The 15,961-nt window shown below is 58.1% G+C and overlaps 1 protein-coding gene and 1 long non-coding RNA gene across 17 annotated transcripts in view; both read left to right on the top strand.

Annotated features, from left to right (window-relative positions):
- Positions 1 to 15,961, top strand: part of MPRIP (myosin phosphatase Rho interacting protein) — a 60,006-nt gene that overhangs the window by 1,597 nt on the left and 42,448 nt on the right. For 15 of the 16 annotated variants that reach the window (XM_021411522.1, XM_021411521.1, XM_021411520.1 and 12 more), the window contains exons 2-3: positions 4,539 to 4,616; positions 5,501 to 5,566. In XM_021411522.1, coding sequence (XP_021267197.1) covers positions 4,539 to 4,616; positions 5,501 to 5,566 — 144 coding nt within the window. Of the gene's footprint in view, positions 1 to 2,847; positions 3,294 to 4,538; positions 4,617 to 5,500; positions 5,567 to 15,961 lie in introns of those variants that run through there. The other variant, XM_021411524.1, reaches the window with a different exon arrangement.
- LOC110405818 lies at positions 5,574 to 9,648 on the top strand. Its single transcript, XR_002443113.1, has 2 exons — positions 5,574 to 9,064; positions 9,428 to 9,648. It is a non-coding gene; the product is annotated as an uncharacterized LOC110405818 (long non-coding RNA).

A 15,961-nucleotide genomic window follows, 5' to 3' on the forward strand; every position in this document is an offset into this window, starting at 1 on the left:
ACACCACATAATGAAATCTGAGGGCTAATATGGAAAAAATGTAACTGGAAAAAACGCCGTGCTGTGTGCGGGAAGGGGCGGGCGGCCATGCCCAGACAAAGGAGCGTCCTTGGGGGTGAATGGGGTGAGCCCCCCTCCGGGGCCCGGTTGTCCCCCATAGAATGGGTTCTGCTGCCATCATATTGCTTTTAGGAGGGGGGGTCACAGCGCTGCACGCTGCCCCCCCGTAGCAGAGGGTGCAGGGGATGGGGGGAAAGGCCTCCGGCCCGCTTGCTTTGTCCCATAGGCTCCCAGAGGGCGGATGGTCCCAGGGGACGGAGTCACCCCAGGGATCAGATCTGTGCATGGAGTCTGGGGGGGGGAGTGGGGGGAGGGCTCAGCTGGGGAAAACACTGCGATCTCGCTCAGCTTCTCCCCCACAGCCCGGAACGATCCCACCGCTCCCCCGATAAGATGGAGGCTCCGGAGCGTGTGATGCACGCACGCAGCCGCGGCCCCGCTGCTTCCAATGGGGCTTTGGGGTCCGTGCTCTGGGGGCTTGGGGTGGGCTCCGGGTGCCCGGTGTGACAGCCCCCGCACAGCTCCCCGCCTCCGCTTTTATTTATTGTATTGCGTTGGTTTTTTGTTTTTTTTTTTTTGGCAATTATTTTGAGGTTTAATCCCCGTGCGGGCGCTGGGAGCCCCGCTGCCCGTTGGTGACCCATCCCAAACCTTCGGCGGCGCTGTGGGGGGTTGGGGTTTGTGCCCCAGGGGCAGCCCCCAGCCCTGGATTAGCTGCGGCTCCCGGTAATCGGGCTTCAAAGGGCCGCGGGGCGCTAAGTCCCAAATCCCGCTCCGTTCACGAGTTGTTTGTATGGGTTCGAGGCGATGCCGGGCGGCCCCGTAGGTGCCATGGGAAAACACGGGTGGGAGCTGCTGTGCCCCTCACCCTGCGTGAAGCAGAGCCCTGTTCTCAGTGCGTGGTGCTGCCCCGTTCCCGGCGATCCCTGTTTTGGGGTTTCCCACGTTCCTGGCAGGGTGCGGTGGCACCCGGACCCGCTCAGCTCCTGCGGTTTGCGGGGAAAACGAAGCCCCACGGTGGGAATTGACCTCAGCATCATACTTGGCCTGGGTGGGAGGAGAGCAGAGCAGAGCGCAGCGCCGTCGCTTTAATTCTCTCTCGGGGACATGGGACTGGCACAGAGCAGGAACCCGAGGACGCCCTCCCAGCTCCCCGTGTCTCATTTCCCTTATTGTTGGCATGGATGTCCCAAGGACCACCCAGCAGGAACGTGGCACTCGCAGACTTTTCCCACCACCTCCCGCGCCGGCCCCGTGACACCGCCATCCCCAGCAGCGAGTTTGGATATTTCCACGGCCCTCCTTTGGATGTTATCGCCTTCCTTCTGTTCCGGACACCAAACGGCCGGATGGGAAGCGGCAGCTCTGGGTGCCCCACCGCTGGCTGTGTGAGCACCAACCCTGCAGCCGAGCCCCAGGGCTTTGCTTTGGGGTGTTGCATTGATGCAGCTGCGCGGGGAGAGGGCTCATATCCCTTGGGATGAGCGGGGCTGGGTGCAGCGTGCGGGCTGTGCTGGCCCCACGCATCCCCACCGCACCTATGGGGCTGCGTCACCCCAGGTCCTGGCTGCGCGTGTTGCTGCAGGGCAGCAGGGGAGGGGTTGTGTCCCGGGCACGCTTTCACCTCCACCCCCTGCTCGGTGTGCGAGGAGAAGCCCCCTCGTTGCTGGAAAGCAGCCCCCGCTGTATCATGCTGCAAAAATCTGCCTGTCATTCACTGTCAGACTGAACAGGGGAAGGTTCTCTGCAAATGTCAAAGCCACCCACGCCGGCTGCTGCTGCTGGCAGGAATATGGGAGCGGGGCAATGCCCGGTGCCCCATGCACTGCGCTCCTGCACCGGACAGCCCTGGCCCCTTTGCACGTTTACACGCTGCTGTTGGTCTGCACGGCGCCGTTCCTTATCTGCTGTGGCACCCGAGGAAGCGATAAATCCCTGCTCCGGCACTCAGAGCTGCTGCTGCTCAGCGCTGGGGGAGCACAGCCCCAAGGCACGGCCGTGTGCTGGGGGCAGGTTTGCTGGGTCCTTCCCCCGCCCCGTAGCCGTGCCGTGCAGATGTGTTTTTGTGGGAGAGGCTGCACGCTGCTGTGCCTGCTCACCTGGCTGCCCCCACTCACGGGGTCACTGCTGGGGCGCAAAGCAGCAGCACTTGCAGAACCCCCCACAGGCTGGGGGCTGCAGGGCTGCGTGGTCCTTGCAGCATCCCCCGGCAGCATGCAGAGCACAAAGCAGTGCCCATCCCTTCCTGCAAGCAGCGCTCAGGGCAGGGCAGCGCGCTCGGCTATCACGCCCCGTTCCCACCCCAGCACGGTGACACCTTCCCCATTCCTGCGGGGCGGTGGCTCCGGCTCACCCAGACGGATCAGCTGTGCAGAGCTTCAGGTGCCCAGCTTCCCTCTCTGAGGTTGGTGGTGGTGACCTCTCTCCTTGAGCTGTGCCAGGAAAGGGGCCTGCAAACAGGGACCTTCTTGTCGGTGCCCAGCTCGGGTTGCTCTGCCTCCGGGAAGGCTGTTGCTGCTGTTTGATTTTGGGGAGATGTGTGCGCCTGTGTGTGCTGGGCTGATGGTGCAGCTCTACCTGGGGCAGCAGTGTCCCCGTGGTGCCAGCCTTTGTCTGGCCCCATCACCTGGCTCCACGTGCTGTCACAGAATCATAGAATCAAATAACGGAATCATTAACATTGGAGAAGACTTCTGAGAACACCAAGTCCAACCGCTGAGCCGTTCCCCACCGTGCCACCAACCCATGTCCCCATGCCACGTGCACGCAGCCCAGGACAGAAGGACAGGCGGACGCAGTGGCCGGGGCAGGGTGTGGGTACACAAGAGCAGGTGACGGGCACAGCACAGCCTTCACCAGGGCACCCCACCGGGCTGTGAAGCTGAGCAGGGCCAGGCAGGCTCGGGGGCAGGATGGGTACCTGGGCGTGCCGCAGAGGTGCGACCGGAAGCGGCGCGGTGACGCCGGGGCGTTGCTGCCTGAGTCAGCTCTGCCGGTCCCACGGGGCTGTGGGGCTCCCACCCGGCACAGCACCATCCCTGCACCCCTCTTCAAGGCGAGGCGGCTCCGTCAGCCCCCCCCGGCCCATTGGCTTCATCCCTGGAGGAGCTGGCTCTGGTCTTCTGCCCGCCCCAGGAGCTCCGGGATCGCTCCAGCACTGCTCTCCGGATCCACTTGGATAGGGAAGTCTCGCTCTGAGCCGTGCCCACGGACCTTATTTTAACGCGATGCAGGTGCAGTGGATTTATTCTGGGCACAGCGTGTGCTTGCATCCTTCTATTTGCGCCTCTCCGGGCACCGCTTTTTGGCAGCAGTTTGTTTGGGTTTGGCTTTAAAAAGCGCTTCTCTGCGGGGGGACGGAGCCGGGCTGCCCACGCGCTGGGTGCTAACTCGTACCTTGCAGCTGTTTGGGTTTTGATATCTGAAATTGGATGTTTCTGCCCAAATAAGTATGGTCCTCCAATTGTGCTATGTTAAAGTTGTGTATTTCGGGTGCTGGAGGGGGGTTTGTGGCAAAATGGGGCAGGTGGGGCTGGGTGAGACCAGGAGGGGTTCTGACCCCAGCGGTGGTGGAATGGGGTTATTTCATCCCTGTGTATGGGGCCTGGCACAGTGGGGGTTGCTTGTGGGGGTGGCTCTGAGGGGTCAGAGGGGGATATGGGGCAGAAGAGGGCTCGGTCCTGGGGTGGTGGCGTTGGGGACGCTGTGTGCTGCCTCCTCCGTCCTCTTCCTCCTCCTGGCCATGGCAGCACCTTCAGAACGGTGTGTTTTTGGGGGGGAGTTTGTTGCCCCAGTGCCCCATTTCTACCAGCATAAGAGTCACCTCGAGTTACTCAATATTTCGCAATTTTGCTTTTTTTTTTTTTTTTTTTTCTTTCCCTCCTCCAAAGTCCCGGCGTGGGCACAGGGCTGGGTGGTGTCACGGCACTGCTGGGTGGGGCTGCGCTGTGGGGCAGCATGGGCAGGGGATGGCGTGGGGTCCCTGAGTCCCAGCAGCACTGGGGGGGGCAGTGCCATCGGGGCCACGTGGTGCAGGTGATGCTCCAGGACATGCCACCCCGAAAAGGAGCAGTGGGCTTTAAGGGATTTTGTTATTTCTTCCCGCTTTACGAAGAGTAAAAAGGAGAGGTCCGGTTTGTTCCCACTTTGCTTGCTCGGCGCTCCACGCGTTTGTTTTTGGTGCATAGGCAGTTTCTTCTATTGTTTGCAGGGATTTTTCCAGAGGGGAAACTCTCTTTTTATTTTTTTATTTTTTTTTCTTTAGCATTACAAAACCGCAGCAACTGGCAGGAGGAATCTCAGGGAGGTACTGCGTTAGAAACAGTTTTAAGGGGAAAAAAAAATAATAAAAAGGAGAGGAACGAAAGCAAAAAGCTTAACCAGAGTGTTTCAAGAGGTGGTGGGAATATGGAGTTCTTTGCCCACCCCCTGCCTGGTGTGGCAGCTCCAGCTGATCCCTCTCTGCTCTTTCCTTTCAGGCCAAACCCATTTATGGAGGCTGGCTGCTGCTGGCCCCCGAAGGAACGGACTTTGACAATCCCGTCCATCGCTCCCGGGTAAGTGACACCCCATGGGTGCTGGGGGGTTGGGACGGCACGGGGTGGCCCCGCAGTGACGCTGCACCCATCCCCTTGTGCAAGGCAGGGAGGTTTCCTGCTGCAGGGTTCTTTCTGCTGGGCATGCAGTTTGCTGGGCTGGGGCACCACAGAACCAGCTCCATTCAAGCAGTGTGATGTTGTTGCTGCCTGCTGTTGTGTTTTGATGCCTTGATGCTCAGCTGCCCAAATGAGGTTGCTGCTTAGAGCTCAAGCCTTGCAACGCTGCAACCATGTGAGCAGGGTTGGAGCATCCCCTGCATCCCTGCCCTGTTCTACAGCCCCGCTGTCCTGCAGCCAGAGGCTCCCATTGCTGCCAGCAATAAAAATCTCTCCCCCTACATTCGATTCTGGCTTCAGCCCAGGGTATGCGGGCATTACTGGGAGTCACAGCTCCCGGGGACATGGGATTCCAGTTCACTGGGACCTCATTGGTTTTGCTGTCCCCGAGCACCTTGGACTTTGCCCAAAGGGCTGAGAAAAACGAGATAAGAATTGCTGCACTGGGGCTATGAATCTAAGACTTTTTTTTTTTTTTTTTCTGTTTAAAATTTCAGCCTGCTCAACCAGTTTTTGCTCTGGGCTGCAAACAGCCTGGCATGCACAAAAAGGCCCCTTCCAGCCAGATCAGGGCTCCGATCTTGTGTGCAGCACCGTGCTGAAGCTGGAGGGGACTGCGGGGGCTCTCCATCATGCTGGAGCTCTGCTGGGGGATGTCCTGCACTGTGCCTTGCCGCCAGCACCCAGTGCTGGGATAAAGCACCACGAGGCTTAGGCTGGGAGCACGTGGCCCCGGCTTTGTGGGCTGGCACTGCCATAACCCCCTTTGCTTTCTTTTCCTGCAGAAATGGCAGCGCCGGTTCTTCATCCTCTACGAGCACGGGTTGCTGCGCTACGCCCTCGACGAGATGGTGAGTGCTGTACGGCCACGGCGTCACTGCTGGTGGGGACCTGCAGTGGTGATGCTGCTCCCGGAGCGTGGCACCAGGCACTGGGGAAAGCTCAGTGTTGGTATAAACCGGCAGTGGGAACGTGCTGCCGGCAGCTCCAGCGCTGGTGGGGGGTGCTGAGGGGGACATTGTACGGGGCAGCCCGTCCCCAGGTCCCCCCCAGCTCCTTCCCATCCTGCTCCTTGGTGCCACGGAGGGTTTGCTGGTGGAGGATCGCCGTGGCTGTGCCTGGGGAGGAGGCTGTGTGTGGTGCTGGTGTAAAGTAGGTCAGGCGGAACGTGGAACGCCTTCGTGCTGCTCATCCTTCCTGGGAGCCGTGTCCGCCCGCGCTGCTCCGGGAGCAAAAAGAGGAAGAGAGGAAGGAAAGCAGCTCTCCCATCCACTGCAAGCTGCCAAGTGGGCTGCTGAGCCCGGGGAAGGGAGGGGGGCGGATCAACTCTGCTGCACCCACCTGTGGCAGCCAGTTGGCGAAATCAAGCATGCAGCAGGTTGCATGGCACAGCCCAATCCCCTGTGCTGGGATGCACCTGGATGAGAGGCTCGTGGAGCCGGGTGCATCGGGGTGCAGGGCGTGTGTACACGTGGGGTGGGGTGTAGGAGTGCAGAGCGTTTCTCCAGCGCAATGCCTTGTGTTGTTTGGTTGTTTGTGTTTTTTCTTGGGGTTGCTCCAAGTCCCGTAAATAATTCAGGTGCTTCCATTCAGCGCTGCGGAGGCTTTCGATGCGTTTGTAGTGCTGCGGCAACCTGTGCTGGGCTGGTGTTTGGTGTCCTGCAACCAAAGCGCAGTGTGCAGCGTGGAGAAATGCCTCCAGGAGAGAGTTGGGAAATGTGATGTTTGTGGGTTTTTTGCTGTATTGCATCCCAGGAGGGATGACTGCTCATGGCACCGCTGCTCCTGGGCAGGAGCAGTGGGCAGTGCCCCAGCCCTGTGCCATGCCCTCATGTCCCCGTGCTGCAGGAGAGCGTCACCAGAGAGCATGCTGAGGGCTGGGGGAGAATCTTGCAGCTCCCTTGGGCTGGCTGGGAAGGGAAAAAACGGAAAAAAAAAAAAAAAGCAAAAAGGGCGTGTGAGAGGAGCGTTACCTCTCCCTGCCGGCTTCTTGCACCGAGCACCGCAGGAGGAGGGCAGGGAGCATCCTTGCCATGGCCATAGATGGAGGAGATGGAGCTGCTCCCCTGGGGAGCAGGGGTCTGACACATGGTGTAAAAATACCCCCCTGACCTTTCTGCAGATCACGTCCCCATGCCGGCTCTGCTAATGCCCATGGCACTGGAGCATCCCCTGCCTGCAGCGTGCCTGTGCCTCATGCCAGGACCGCAGCACAGTGCCAGCACCAGGGCTATGTGGGGAGGTGCTGATTCCTTCGGGATGACCCAGATTGTGACAGCGGTGTCACCTGTCCCTTTTGATTGAGGGCATCAGCTTCCTCAGGCGCTTCGCTGCATTTGCTTTGCTCTGGTGTGTGCTGCAGGTTCCCCCATGGCGGTTCCCAGTGTGTAGCTCAGATGATGTCATGGCTCTGATGGGTTTGAGACCCTCTCCCACCATCCCAAGGGAGGCTCAGGTTGGATATTAGGAAAAATTTGTCCTCTGAAAGAGAGCAGTCAGGCTTTGGAACCACTGCCCGTGGAGGCTGTAGAGTCATCGTACCTGGAGGTGTTCCAGAGCCATGGAGATGTGGCACTGGGGGACTTGGTTTGGTGTCATGGTGGGGATGGGTCAAGGGTTGGACCTGATCTTAGAGGTCTCTTCCAACGTTGATGATTTTGTGACCCCACAACAGCAGGCAGGGATGAGTAATGGGGACTGGCCTTGTGCGGGTCAGATCCCATGTGGGATGCAAGGACTGAGCTCCATTCCTGCCCCCCACCTTGGGCTGGAATCGTGGGGGGACACTGGTTTGTCCTCGAGATGCTCGCTTGTGCCTATGGCTCCACAGTGGAACCAGGGCTTTTCCTAGGGGTACGCTGCTGTTTTGCACGGGGAGGGATCTCCATTGCAGGGATGATTCCCCTCACTGTGCTCCTGGAGGTCCCATGGTGGGGGGACAGGGCAGCGTGCTGGGAGCTGGGCAGCAGCTGGGCAGGGACCTCCCAGGCAGTGAATTGAATTGCTCTGCCTTGAACCTGTTAGACATTAATTGCGTGGGTTTGGCAATTTCTGCTTTATTAAAAATGAGGAGAGGAGGAAGGCGTGGGATGGGGGCTGGGGGAGCCAGCACTAGGGGCTGAGCTCCTCACTGGCAGTGCTGGCCTCCTCTTCCTCCTCCCGACCATCAGCAAAGGGCACATCTGGTTCCGAGCTGGGGTCAGCAGCTAATGAGCTGCTGCCCTGCAGATGGGAGCGGGGCAGAGGGCCGGGCTGGCAGCAGGATGGATCCACGGCTCACTGCTGGGGTTGGAGTGGCTCTGGGGATGGTCCAGGGATGCGCACAGGGCAGATGCTGCAAGCACTGGGATGGGCCAAGCGCCCAGAACTTCCTCCGTGCACCAGGAGCCCCAAATACTGCCCAAATCCCATCAGTGGGACAGGGTGTGCGCGTGGGGACGGCACCGGTTTGGAAGCAGAGAGGTCTTGGGAGGAGTCTGCTTTGGCACTGCAATCCCCTGCTGAGCCGCTGGCCAGGCTAGGGCTGGTTTGTTGGTTTTTTTTTTTCTTTCTTTTTTTGCTTTTTTCCCTTCATTTTCCAGTCTGCAGCCACAGGCTGCTGCATGCTGATGTTACAACGGACCCGAATGGTTGCAGTGCACCCGCAAAAAGCAGCCACCCCCAAGCACCTCGCTCCCTGTGTGCCAGCATCGGTGCACACAGGGCCCACCAGGACCCCGTGGGGGGAAAGAGTCCCTGTGCTGCACCCATCTCCTTCCCCTCCAGCCCCGGCCCCGGCGTGCAGCAGCGTGCCAGCAGGCTGCTCCCAGCTCTGCCGAGCCCCGGGGAAGCTGAGCCTGCTCCAACCTGCACACATTCCTCACTCCCATCGGCAGAGGCTGGGTGCTCAGGGTTTGCTCAGGGTTGCATTCCCATACTGAACAGCCTCTCGGTCGCTTGCTCCGTGGTCCCATGAGCTGCATTCCCCAGTTTCCCCTTCGTGAGTTATTTCCCCATAGTTTGAAGTTAAAGGACCAAGAAGCTCCAAGAATTAAGCCAAGCCAAACGCACCCAGAGCCTTGTTTTGGAGGCGGGAGAGGCACCCAGGAGGAGTACAGAGCTTTGGTACTTTGCCCTCTCTGGTTTCAGACATCCTGAAGCCCTCAGCTCGTGGCCCTGCCCCAGCCTGGGGCTCTGCTGGTACCCGAGGAGAGGAGCAAGGACCCACGCCACGGTTCTGTCCCAGCAGCCTCATCCCAGCACCTTTTGCCCGAGTGGGATGGAGAGTGGATGGCATCCAGCGGCGAGCGCGGTCCGGTTGCAGAGCATTTGCCCCCTTCTGTTGCGATGGCTGCTGCCTATAATTAGCTGTAGGTCTATAAATGGAGCCCTGCTGCATGGGAATGGCGTGGTGGAAAGGTGGCACAGGGTGGGCAATGGCCTCAGTCCTACCCCTGGCTGGGGCTGTGGGTAATGCCAAGGTGAGAGCATCTCCTGGGTGGGCTGGAGAACCAGTGGGCAGGGTTCCCTGCTCCCATCCCCAGCGCGGGAGGGGACGGGGTCACAGCTGGAGCCCGCAGCTCCCTGCCCCCAGGAGCCTGGAGAGGGGCCGTGAGTGATTGAAGAACACAGCCCAGCAGTGGGACCCGAGCAGGAGGGATGCGCAAGCGTGGTGACGCATGGATGCATGTAATTGATGTTTCCTACTCGCCCCCCTCCCCTCCCCCCCCCAGTTTTTCTTTCTTCAGAAGAAAGGGGCAGACTTAAAAATGTCACCCTCAGCAGAGCTGTACCACGTTCGTTTTCGTCCTCGCTCCCTCCTTTGTCACCGATATTGTTCCGAGAAGCCCGGAGCCTGCGTGTGTTTTTTCCTCCTCGTTAGATCAAAGCGCTTTACTTCAGTCTTGGCACGGAATGGAAATTCATTGGCAGGGATTAAAAAACGAACCTTCAACATCCTGGCCCCTCCGTCCTTACTTTTTTCCACACGTTTTTGCCATTGAAGCGGTTCCAGGCTCGCCCTGCCCCCTCCGCTGTGGAGCTCGGGGCTGGGTGAGCCCGCGCTCCCTTCGCACGCGGCTCTTCCCCCCGCAGACACGGTTTTGCTGCTGCCTCTGCTCGCCAGATCTTGGAGACTTTCAGTTTCTGTTCAGCATAAAGAGCTTTTGGCTGGAATCAAAGCGCGTTTCGGATTTCAACAAGCCGAGACGAAAAGGGAGCGGAGCAGCTGCGAGATGGGCAGCGGTGGTGGGAAGAGAAAGGGAAATAATGCGTTTGTTATGGGGGGGGGGAGGGAGGTGCCGTGTAGGGAGGATTTGCATGGGATGTTGAGTGCTTGCGTGAAAACGGATGCATTGGAAATGGGAAAGTGTTGGGAAGATCCAGGAAGAGCAATCTGTTCTCCTCCGGGATTGTTGGGAGGGATCAGTGATGTTGGGGTGCAAAGGGAGAGGATGAAGAGCAGCCTCGTCAAAGCACATGGCACTGCTCCCAGAGCGCGGGGTGCCTGTCCCTGGAGGTGCCCGTGGCCGTGGATGGGGCCCTGGGCAGCCTGCCTGGTGGGGGGCAGCCAGCCCACGGTTGGAACTGGGTGATCTTTAAGGTCCCTTCCAGTCCAACCATTCGATATGATTCTTGTGATGGCTCTGCAGGAGGTGTAGAGGTGGGTGGTGGTCCCAGCAGAGCTCAGAGGTCTTTGGTGAACGTTGTGTTCAGTGCCCGATATTGCTTTTTGGGAGAACCTGGAAGCTGCCAGGAGCCCCGGGAACTCAGTGCCCAGGGCACTGCTGAAGCTGGGACCAAGCTGAAGGGTGGGAGGCTTGGAGAGTTAGCAGAAATGTGGAGCTGGGAGAGCAGGATGCAGCCAGTGACCTCCTAATTAGCTTGCAGCTTTGATGACCTGGCCCAGGTGCTTCCTTCCTGGAAACAGTACAGCGCTTATTGTCTTCTGCAGAGCTAGCTGCAAAGTTGGAAGGGCTCTGAGGATGAGAAACAAGCCCAGCTTCAAGTGGCTCTGTCCTTTTTACTTTTTGTTCTACTCCTGTGTCTCTTGAGAGCTGGCAAACCAGTTCATTTAGAAGAGACGTGCAAGAGCAGCAAGGGAAATGGGCTCGATTTTAAATCCCCTCTGCGTAGTTTATGGGAGATGAAGTGACACGGGCAATTATCGTCGTTGGGTTTTCTCCTTTGTGACTCCTGGCGGTCAGGGCTTCACACCGTGGCCTCCAGGCTGACAGCAGGAGCTGGGTGGAAGACAAGTCATGATGTGCTGCAAAATGTCAGTGCAGAAATTGAACCCGCCTCTGGTGGCATTTAGCAGGGAAGATGTCAGAGCTGATGGTGAAATGACGCAGCTAATTGCCGAGCACACAATTACCCTCACGCGTCCCCACCCCTTGCGTGCCTGCTGGCCTCCAACCTGGCTTTCATCTGCTCCCACCACGCTGGGGACAGCCAACAGATGGGAGCACTGGGATTTACCACTGGCAATTGCTCCGGTTCCTTTTTTTGTTGAATGGCAATGGGGAAACAAACTGGGAGGCATTTGAGAAGGTGCATTTCGGTGCCTTCCCAAGCAAAGTTAATATTTAAAGCCCTGTCAGCCCATCTGTTAATGAAGCAGCCATCCCACCTTACTTGGTGGAAAACATAACCCAAGGAGGAGGTGGCAGCACGTCTTTTGTCCCGCTGCTGCTTGGTGCTGTGGAATGCATTGGCTGTGACACGGCCCTGGTTCTGCTGGTCACCGTGCTGCACTGCAGGGCCACCATCATTCCCCAGCCCCACCAGGGCCACCGGCTGAGGTCCTCGAGGACCACTACGAGGCCCTGGGCTGCATGTTGGGTAGCTTGGGGCTTGAGCACCTGTTTTCCCATTGCATCAAAGGAGTCCCTTGGAGAAGTGGCATCCAGTGGCCAGCACGTCCCCATCCCCAGCGAGGGTCCCATCTCTGCCGGTGGCATGGAGCACCCTGACCTGCTCCGGTGGGGTTCGGTGCTGCCTAACACAGCCCGCTGTGTGACAGCTCTGAGGGGATGCCACTGCAGCAACGCAAAGCTGCTCTGAAAATCAAAGCAAGCTCCATTATTATTATTATTATTATTATTATTATTTTCTGAAGAGATCCTGCGTCCAGTGCCTGTTGACATGACATATGTGGGTTGGAGAGAAGCGGTGGCAGCTTCTGGCAGGGGAGGCAGGGGCCGGGGGGGCTCTGCGAGCCGAGCTGCTGATTACCAGGGGCAGCAAATAGCTTGCAGCTGCCTCTGCTCAACGTGCTCTTTGTGGGGCTCGCAGCCACTCTGGACACAGCTATTTTTAATTTCCCTGAGCGCGCGCGCACAAAGCAAAGGGGGTGGGCAGTGCCGCCGGCATCCCCCTTTCCTGCCCCCCCCCCCCCCATGCTCCCACCCCCTTCCTGGCTTCCTCTCATCCTCTGGGGAATTTTGGGATGGGGGGCCCACCCCCTGCCTCTGTGTCTTTTATTTTTTTTTTGGGGGGGGGGGGTTGCTTTGGGAGCCAGCCTCAGCGTCCCCCTGCCCCGCGCCAGTGTGTGCGGGGAGCTGGGAAAATGCAGAAATAAATAAATACTCAATTAGGCCGGCGTCCAGCTGTGGGTTCGGGATAGGGGTGGAGGGGGGAGCGCTGCGAAAAGAGGCTCCGGCCAAATTTTGGAATGCCTGAGAAAGCGGCCAGAGCCGCGGGCGAGCGTGGGGTTGTGGGCTTCCCACCGCCACTCATCCTTGTGGTGGCCCCCGAGGAGGAGGAAGAGGAGGAGGAAGGCAGCCCCAGCCTTGCTCCTTGGGGGTGGGGAGCTGTGACGGGAGCGGGACTGTGCAGTGGTTCGGGGGCAAACTTTCCTTTGGTGTTTTTGGAGTCGAGGTGTGCGCCCTGTTCAGGCAGCAGCGCTGTTTGGGGTTAATAAATCACTTATTTGCAGCCCTTGCTTCTCGGTTATGGTAACGATTACTGAATATGAGATTTCTGGTTTACCCTAGCCATGCATTATTCATCAGAGTCTGTGTAAAAGGGACGTGGTCAGGTTAAAACTTGTGTGGAGACGAGCTGAGGTCTTCGGGAGGTTTTGGAAGCAGCTTTGCTCAGCATTACCCAACACAGGGGTTTTGCTGAGGTCTTCCTCTGCTGATCAGTGCTGTTTGAGACATTTGTGAGGAAAAATGAGAATTCCCAGGCAGGGTGTATTATTTTCCTTGCTACCTGAGTTATCGTAGGCTGCAACATAGGTAAGGTGGGAAAAACCTAACAAAATACTGCTTGTACCTGCTGGACCTGATAGTCGGATGGATGTACTTTTGCTTTTAAATATTCTGCAAGACCTTTCTGTTACGCTCTGTCCCTTCAGAGCTGCAGAAGGAACTCTTCCCTGCAGTTGCTTGTCTGGCTGCAGGCAGGCAGAGCAGTAGAGCAGCTGGCTAGCCGTGCTGCAAGGTACAATTACCGCAGGTGATCACATGTGCAGCCTCAGCGTCACCCCTCACCTCCTTCCAGCAGGATCCGGGTTCTTTGCCTGCATGTACAGCACCGTGCCTTGCACTTTGCCACCTCGCTGCTGAGCCTCTGTGGGTATTTCAATGCCGTGCGGGGCCACGGACTGCAATGTGTGGTTGCCCCTGCTCCCTGCTGGGTCCCCGAGTACTGATGCTTCAAGCGTTTCCTTTGCCACGTTGGTAGTGGGGTCCCTGGCATGAGGGATTGATTTTGGATGTGTCCCAAGCACCCTCCACGTGTGCAGGATTTCCCCCTGTTGTGATGCTGCAGCTGGGGAAAAAGGGTGGGATTTTAGAGCACCTCAGCCCTTTCCTCCTCCGTTCATCAGCCCTGTTGCAACTCCGTCAGTAAAGTTTGCCAGGGTGCTGGGGAGCTACTGGGATATAATTAGGGTTTTGGTTTGCTTTTCTGGCTGCTTTCCCATTAGGGGAGGGACAGAGAGGATTATGGACTGAGCAGATGTGTGCAGGAAGGGGACGTTTTGCTTTCATGGCTGTTAATGCCGTGTGCAGGCTGAGGCGGGGGATTGGAGAAACCTCCCTGGGCTCATGCCCCTGCCCTGCACCGGCACTGGATCATTTCTCTGCTCTTCGGCCCACTCCCACTCTCCAGCTCCAGCTGGAGACCCCCGAGCCCTGGGAGCCTGGCCCCCTGGTATTCCCAGCCCAGCAGGAAGTTCTGCAGAGCTCATAAGAAGAGCGCTGGGGAGTAATGAGGTTTCCAGGCTAATTTGGCAGGGTTCAACAACTTCCACTGGAGCATCTGCGCCTGTGGGGGCTGCCTCAGCTTCCAGCGGATCTGGGGCCGTTGATCTCTAGGGGCTGTTTTAGCCTTGTTTGCAGTCGGTGAGTGCTCGTGCAAGACTGATGGTCCTCAGTGAAGATGAGGTTTTGGGGAAAGCCATGCCTTGTGTGGTTGGTGAGGTGTGGGAGAACACTGGGACACTGGTGAGCTGTTAGTGGCAGCTGAGAGAAGACGTTGTTGTAGGGCAACTCTCCAGACAGAGCCCCAAACCCACAGCCCCTGCCTTGGACATATTGGGCTGCAGGGAGCGGGTAACTCTGTGCTCTCTTGTGCTTTGGTCACCTTTCTGTTGGGCATCAGTGGTGGCTCTGCAGAATCATGGAGTGCTGGGGTTGGAAGGGACCTCAAGCCCCAGCCCCGTGGGCTGGCTGCCCCCCCTGGCTCAGGCTGCCCAGGGCCCATCCATGGCCTCGGGCATCTCCAGGGATGGGGCACCCACAGCTCTGAGCATCACAGCTTCCATTGCTGTCTGAGTCACTGCTTGGGGCCAAGAAGAACAGTGTGTGCCTGCAAGTCTGAGCGCTAGGGACTGCCTTTTTCTAGTTCGTGTAGAACTGAAAGATCTTTTTTTCCTACTGAGACACCAGGAGGTGTCTTTTCATTTTATTTACGGTTTTGTTGTGGAAAGTACTAGCCCTTTTTTGCCTTGCTTTGGTGTGCGCTTTACTGCCTTTACTGGGCCAGCACAGTACAAGGCCTTAAATTAACCAGAGCTCACAGTGGCGGTATGTGAGGTGGCTTCATGTGGCTGTGATGGTGCTAATGGTCTGGGTGCACTGCGAGGACCTGGGCTCTGTCGTTTTCTATTTGTTTTGACTGCTCTGCTCAGGTGTTTGTGGGAGAGGCTGTGGGCCAGCTGCCGACCAGGAGATTTGTCCCTTTGGCCCCTCTAGGCTGGGTGGGAGATGGATTCACTTTGGGGACATCTGGGGGACATGGATTGACCTTGCTGCTTTCCTTGGGTGTGCACTTTTTACGTAGGCTGTGTCCATCCTTTGTGGTTCAGAGAAGACAAAAAGCTCCTCACTTTGCAGCTGCTTCTCTCCTAAATTCCTAGCCTCGATCTTCCCAAGCTGCTCAGCATTCCTGCCCTGGTGCCACGTGCAGTGGGGTGGTCTGTAGGGCTGGTGTCAGTTTTCTGCGGGTCTGTCTTTGCCATGAGACACCTGCAGAGACCTGTGGCCACATCCCAAGGAGAGATGTGGCACTAGGGACTGGGTCCCTGCATGGCCAACCCTCAGAACCCATCTCTACTCCTGCCTGAGCTTCCCCTAGTCCTGTTGCCTGATCTGTGCACCTGCAGCGTGTCCCCATGCTGCCTGGTGGCATCTGAGGGGCCTGTAGGACACTGTGGGAGTGCCCCTTGAAGAAGACATTGGGAATCATTCCAGCAGTACTCGTTGTTGTAAATGACATCGGAGCCTACACCAGCTGCAGTGATTTTCCTGCTCGGCAAGAAGGCTGGCTCCAAAACCAAGCAGCAAGCAAGCTTTTTCTGGGTTCATCTCCTAAACTGTTTCCCAGGGTGTGAAGCCCTTTTCAGTGAAGTGTCTTCTGCACCTTTTTGTAGCTTCCTTAAGGATCCCAAGCCAAAGAAATGATGCCTTCCCAGTTTTTCTACTTCTGGGTGCTTGCAGAGGCTCCTGTTCCTCATGGCAGCAGCCTGCAGCTCCCTTATGGCCCTACAGAACTCTTATGGCGGCCTGCAGCTCCCTTATGGCCCTACACACCTGTCATGGTGGCCTGCAGCTCCCTTGTGGCCCTACAGACCTCTCATGGCGGCCTGCAGCTCCCTCGTGGCCCTACACACCTCTCATGGCGGCCTGCAGCTCCCTTATGGCCCTACACACCTCTCATGGCGGCCTGCAGCTCCTTCCTGGTGGCCCACTGCACCCTCATGGTGGAGTTGATGTGGCCAATGTGGAACTGTGCAGTTTAAAGTGCAATTTGCCAAA

Source organism: Numida meleagris, chromosome 13 (genome assembly GCF_002078875.1).
Source record: "Numida meleagris isolate 19003 breed g44 Domestic line chromosome 13, NumMel1.0, whole genome shotgun sequence".
NCBI classification, from domain to species: Eukaryota; Metazoa; Chordata; class Aves; order Galliformes; family Numididae; genus Numida; species Numida meleagris.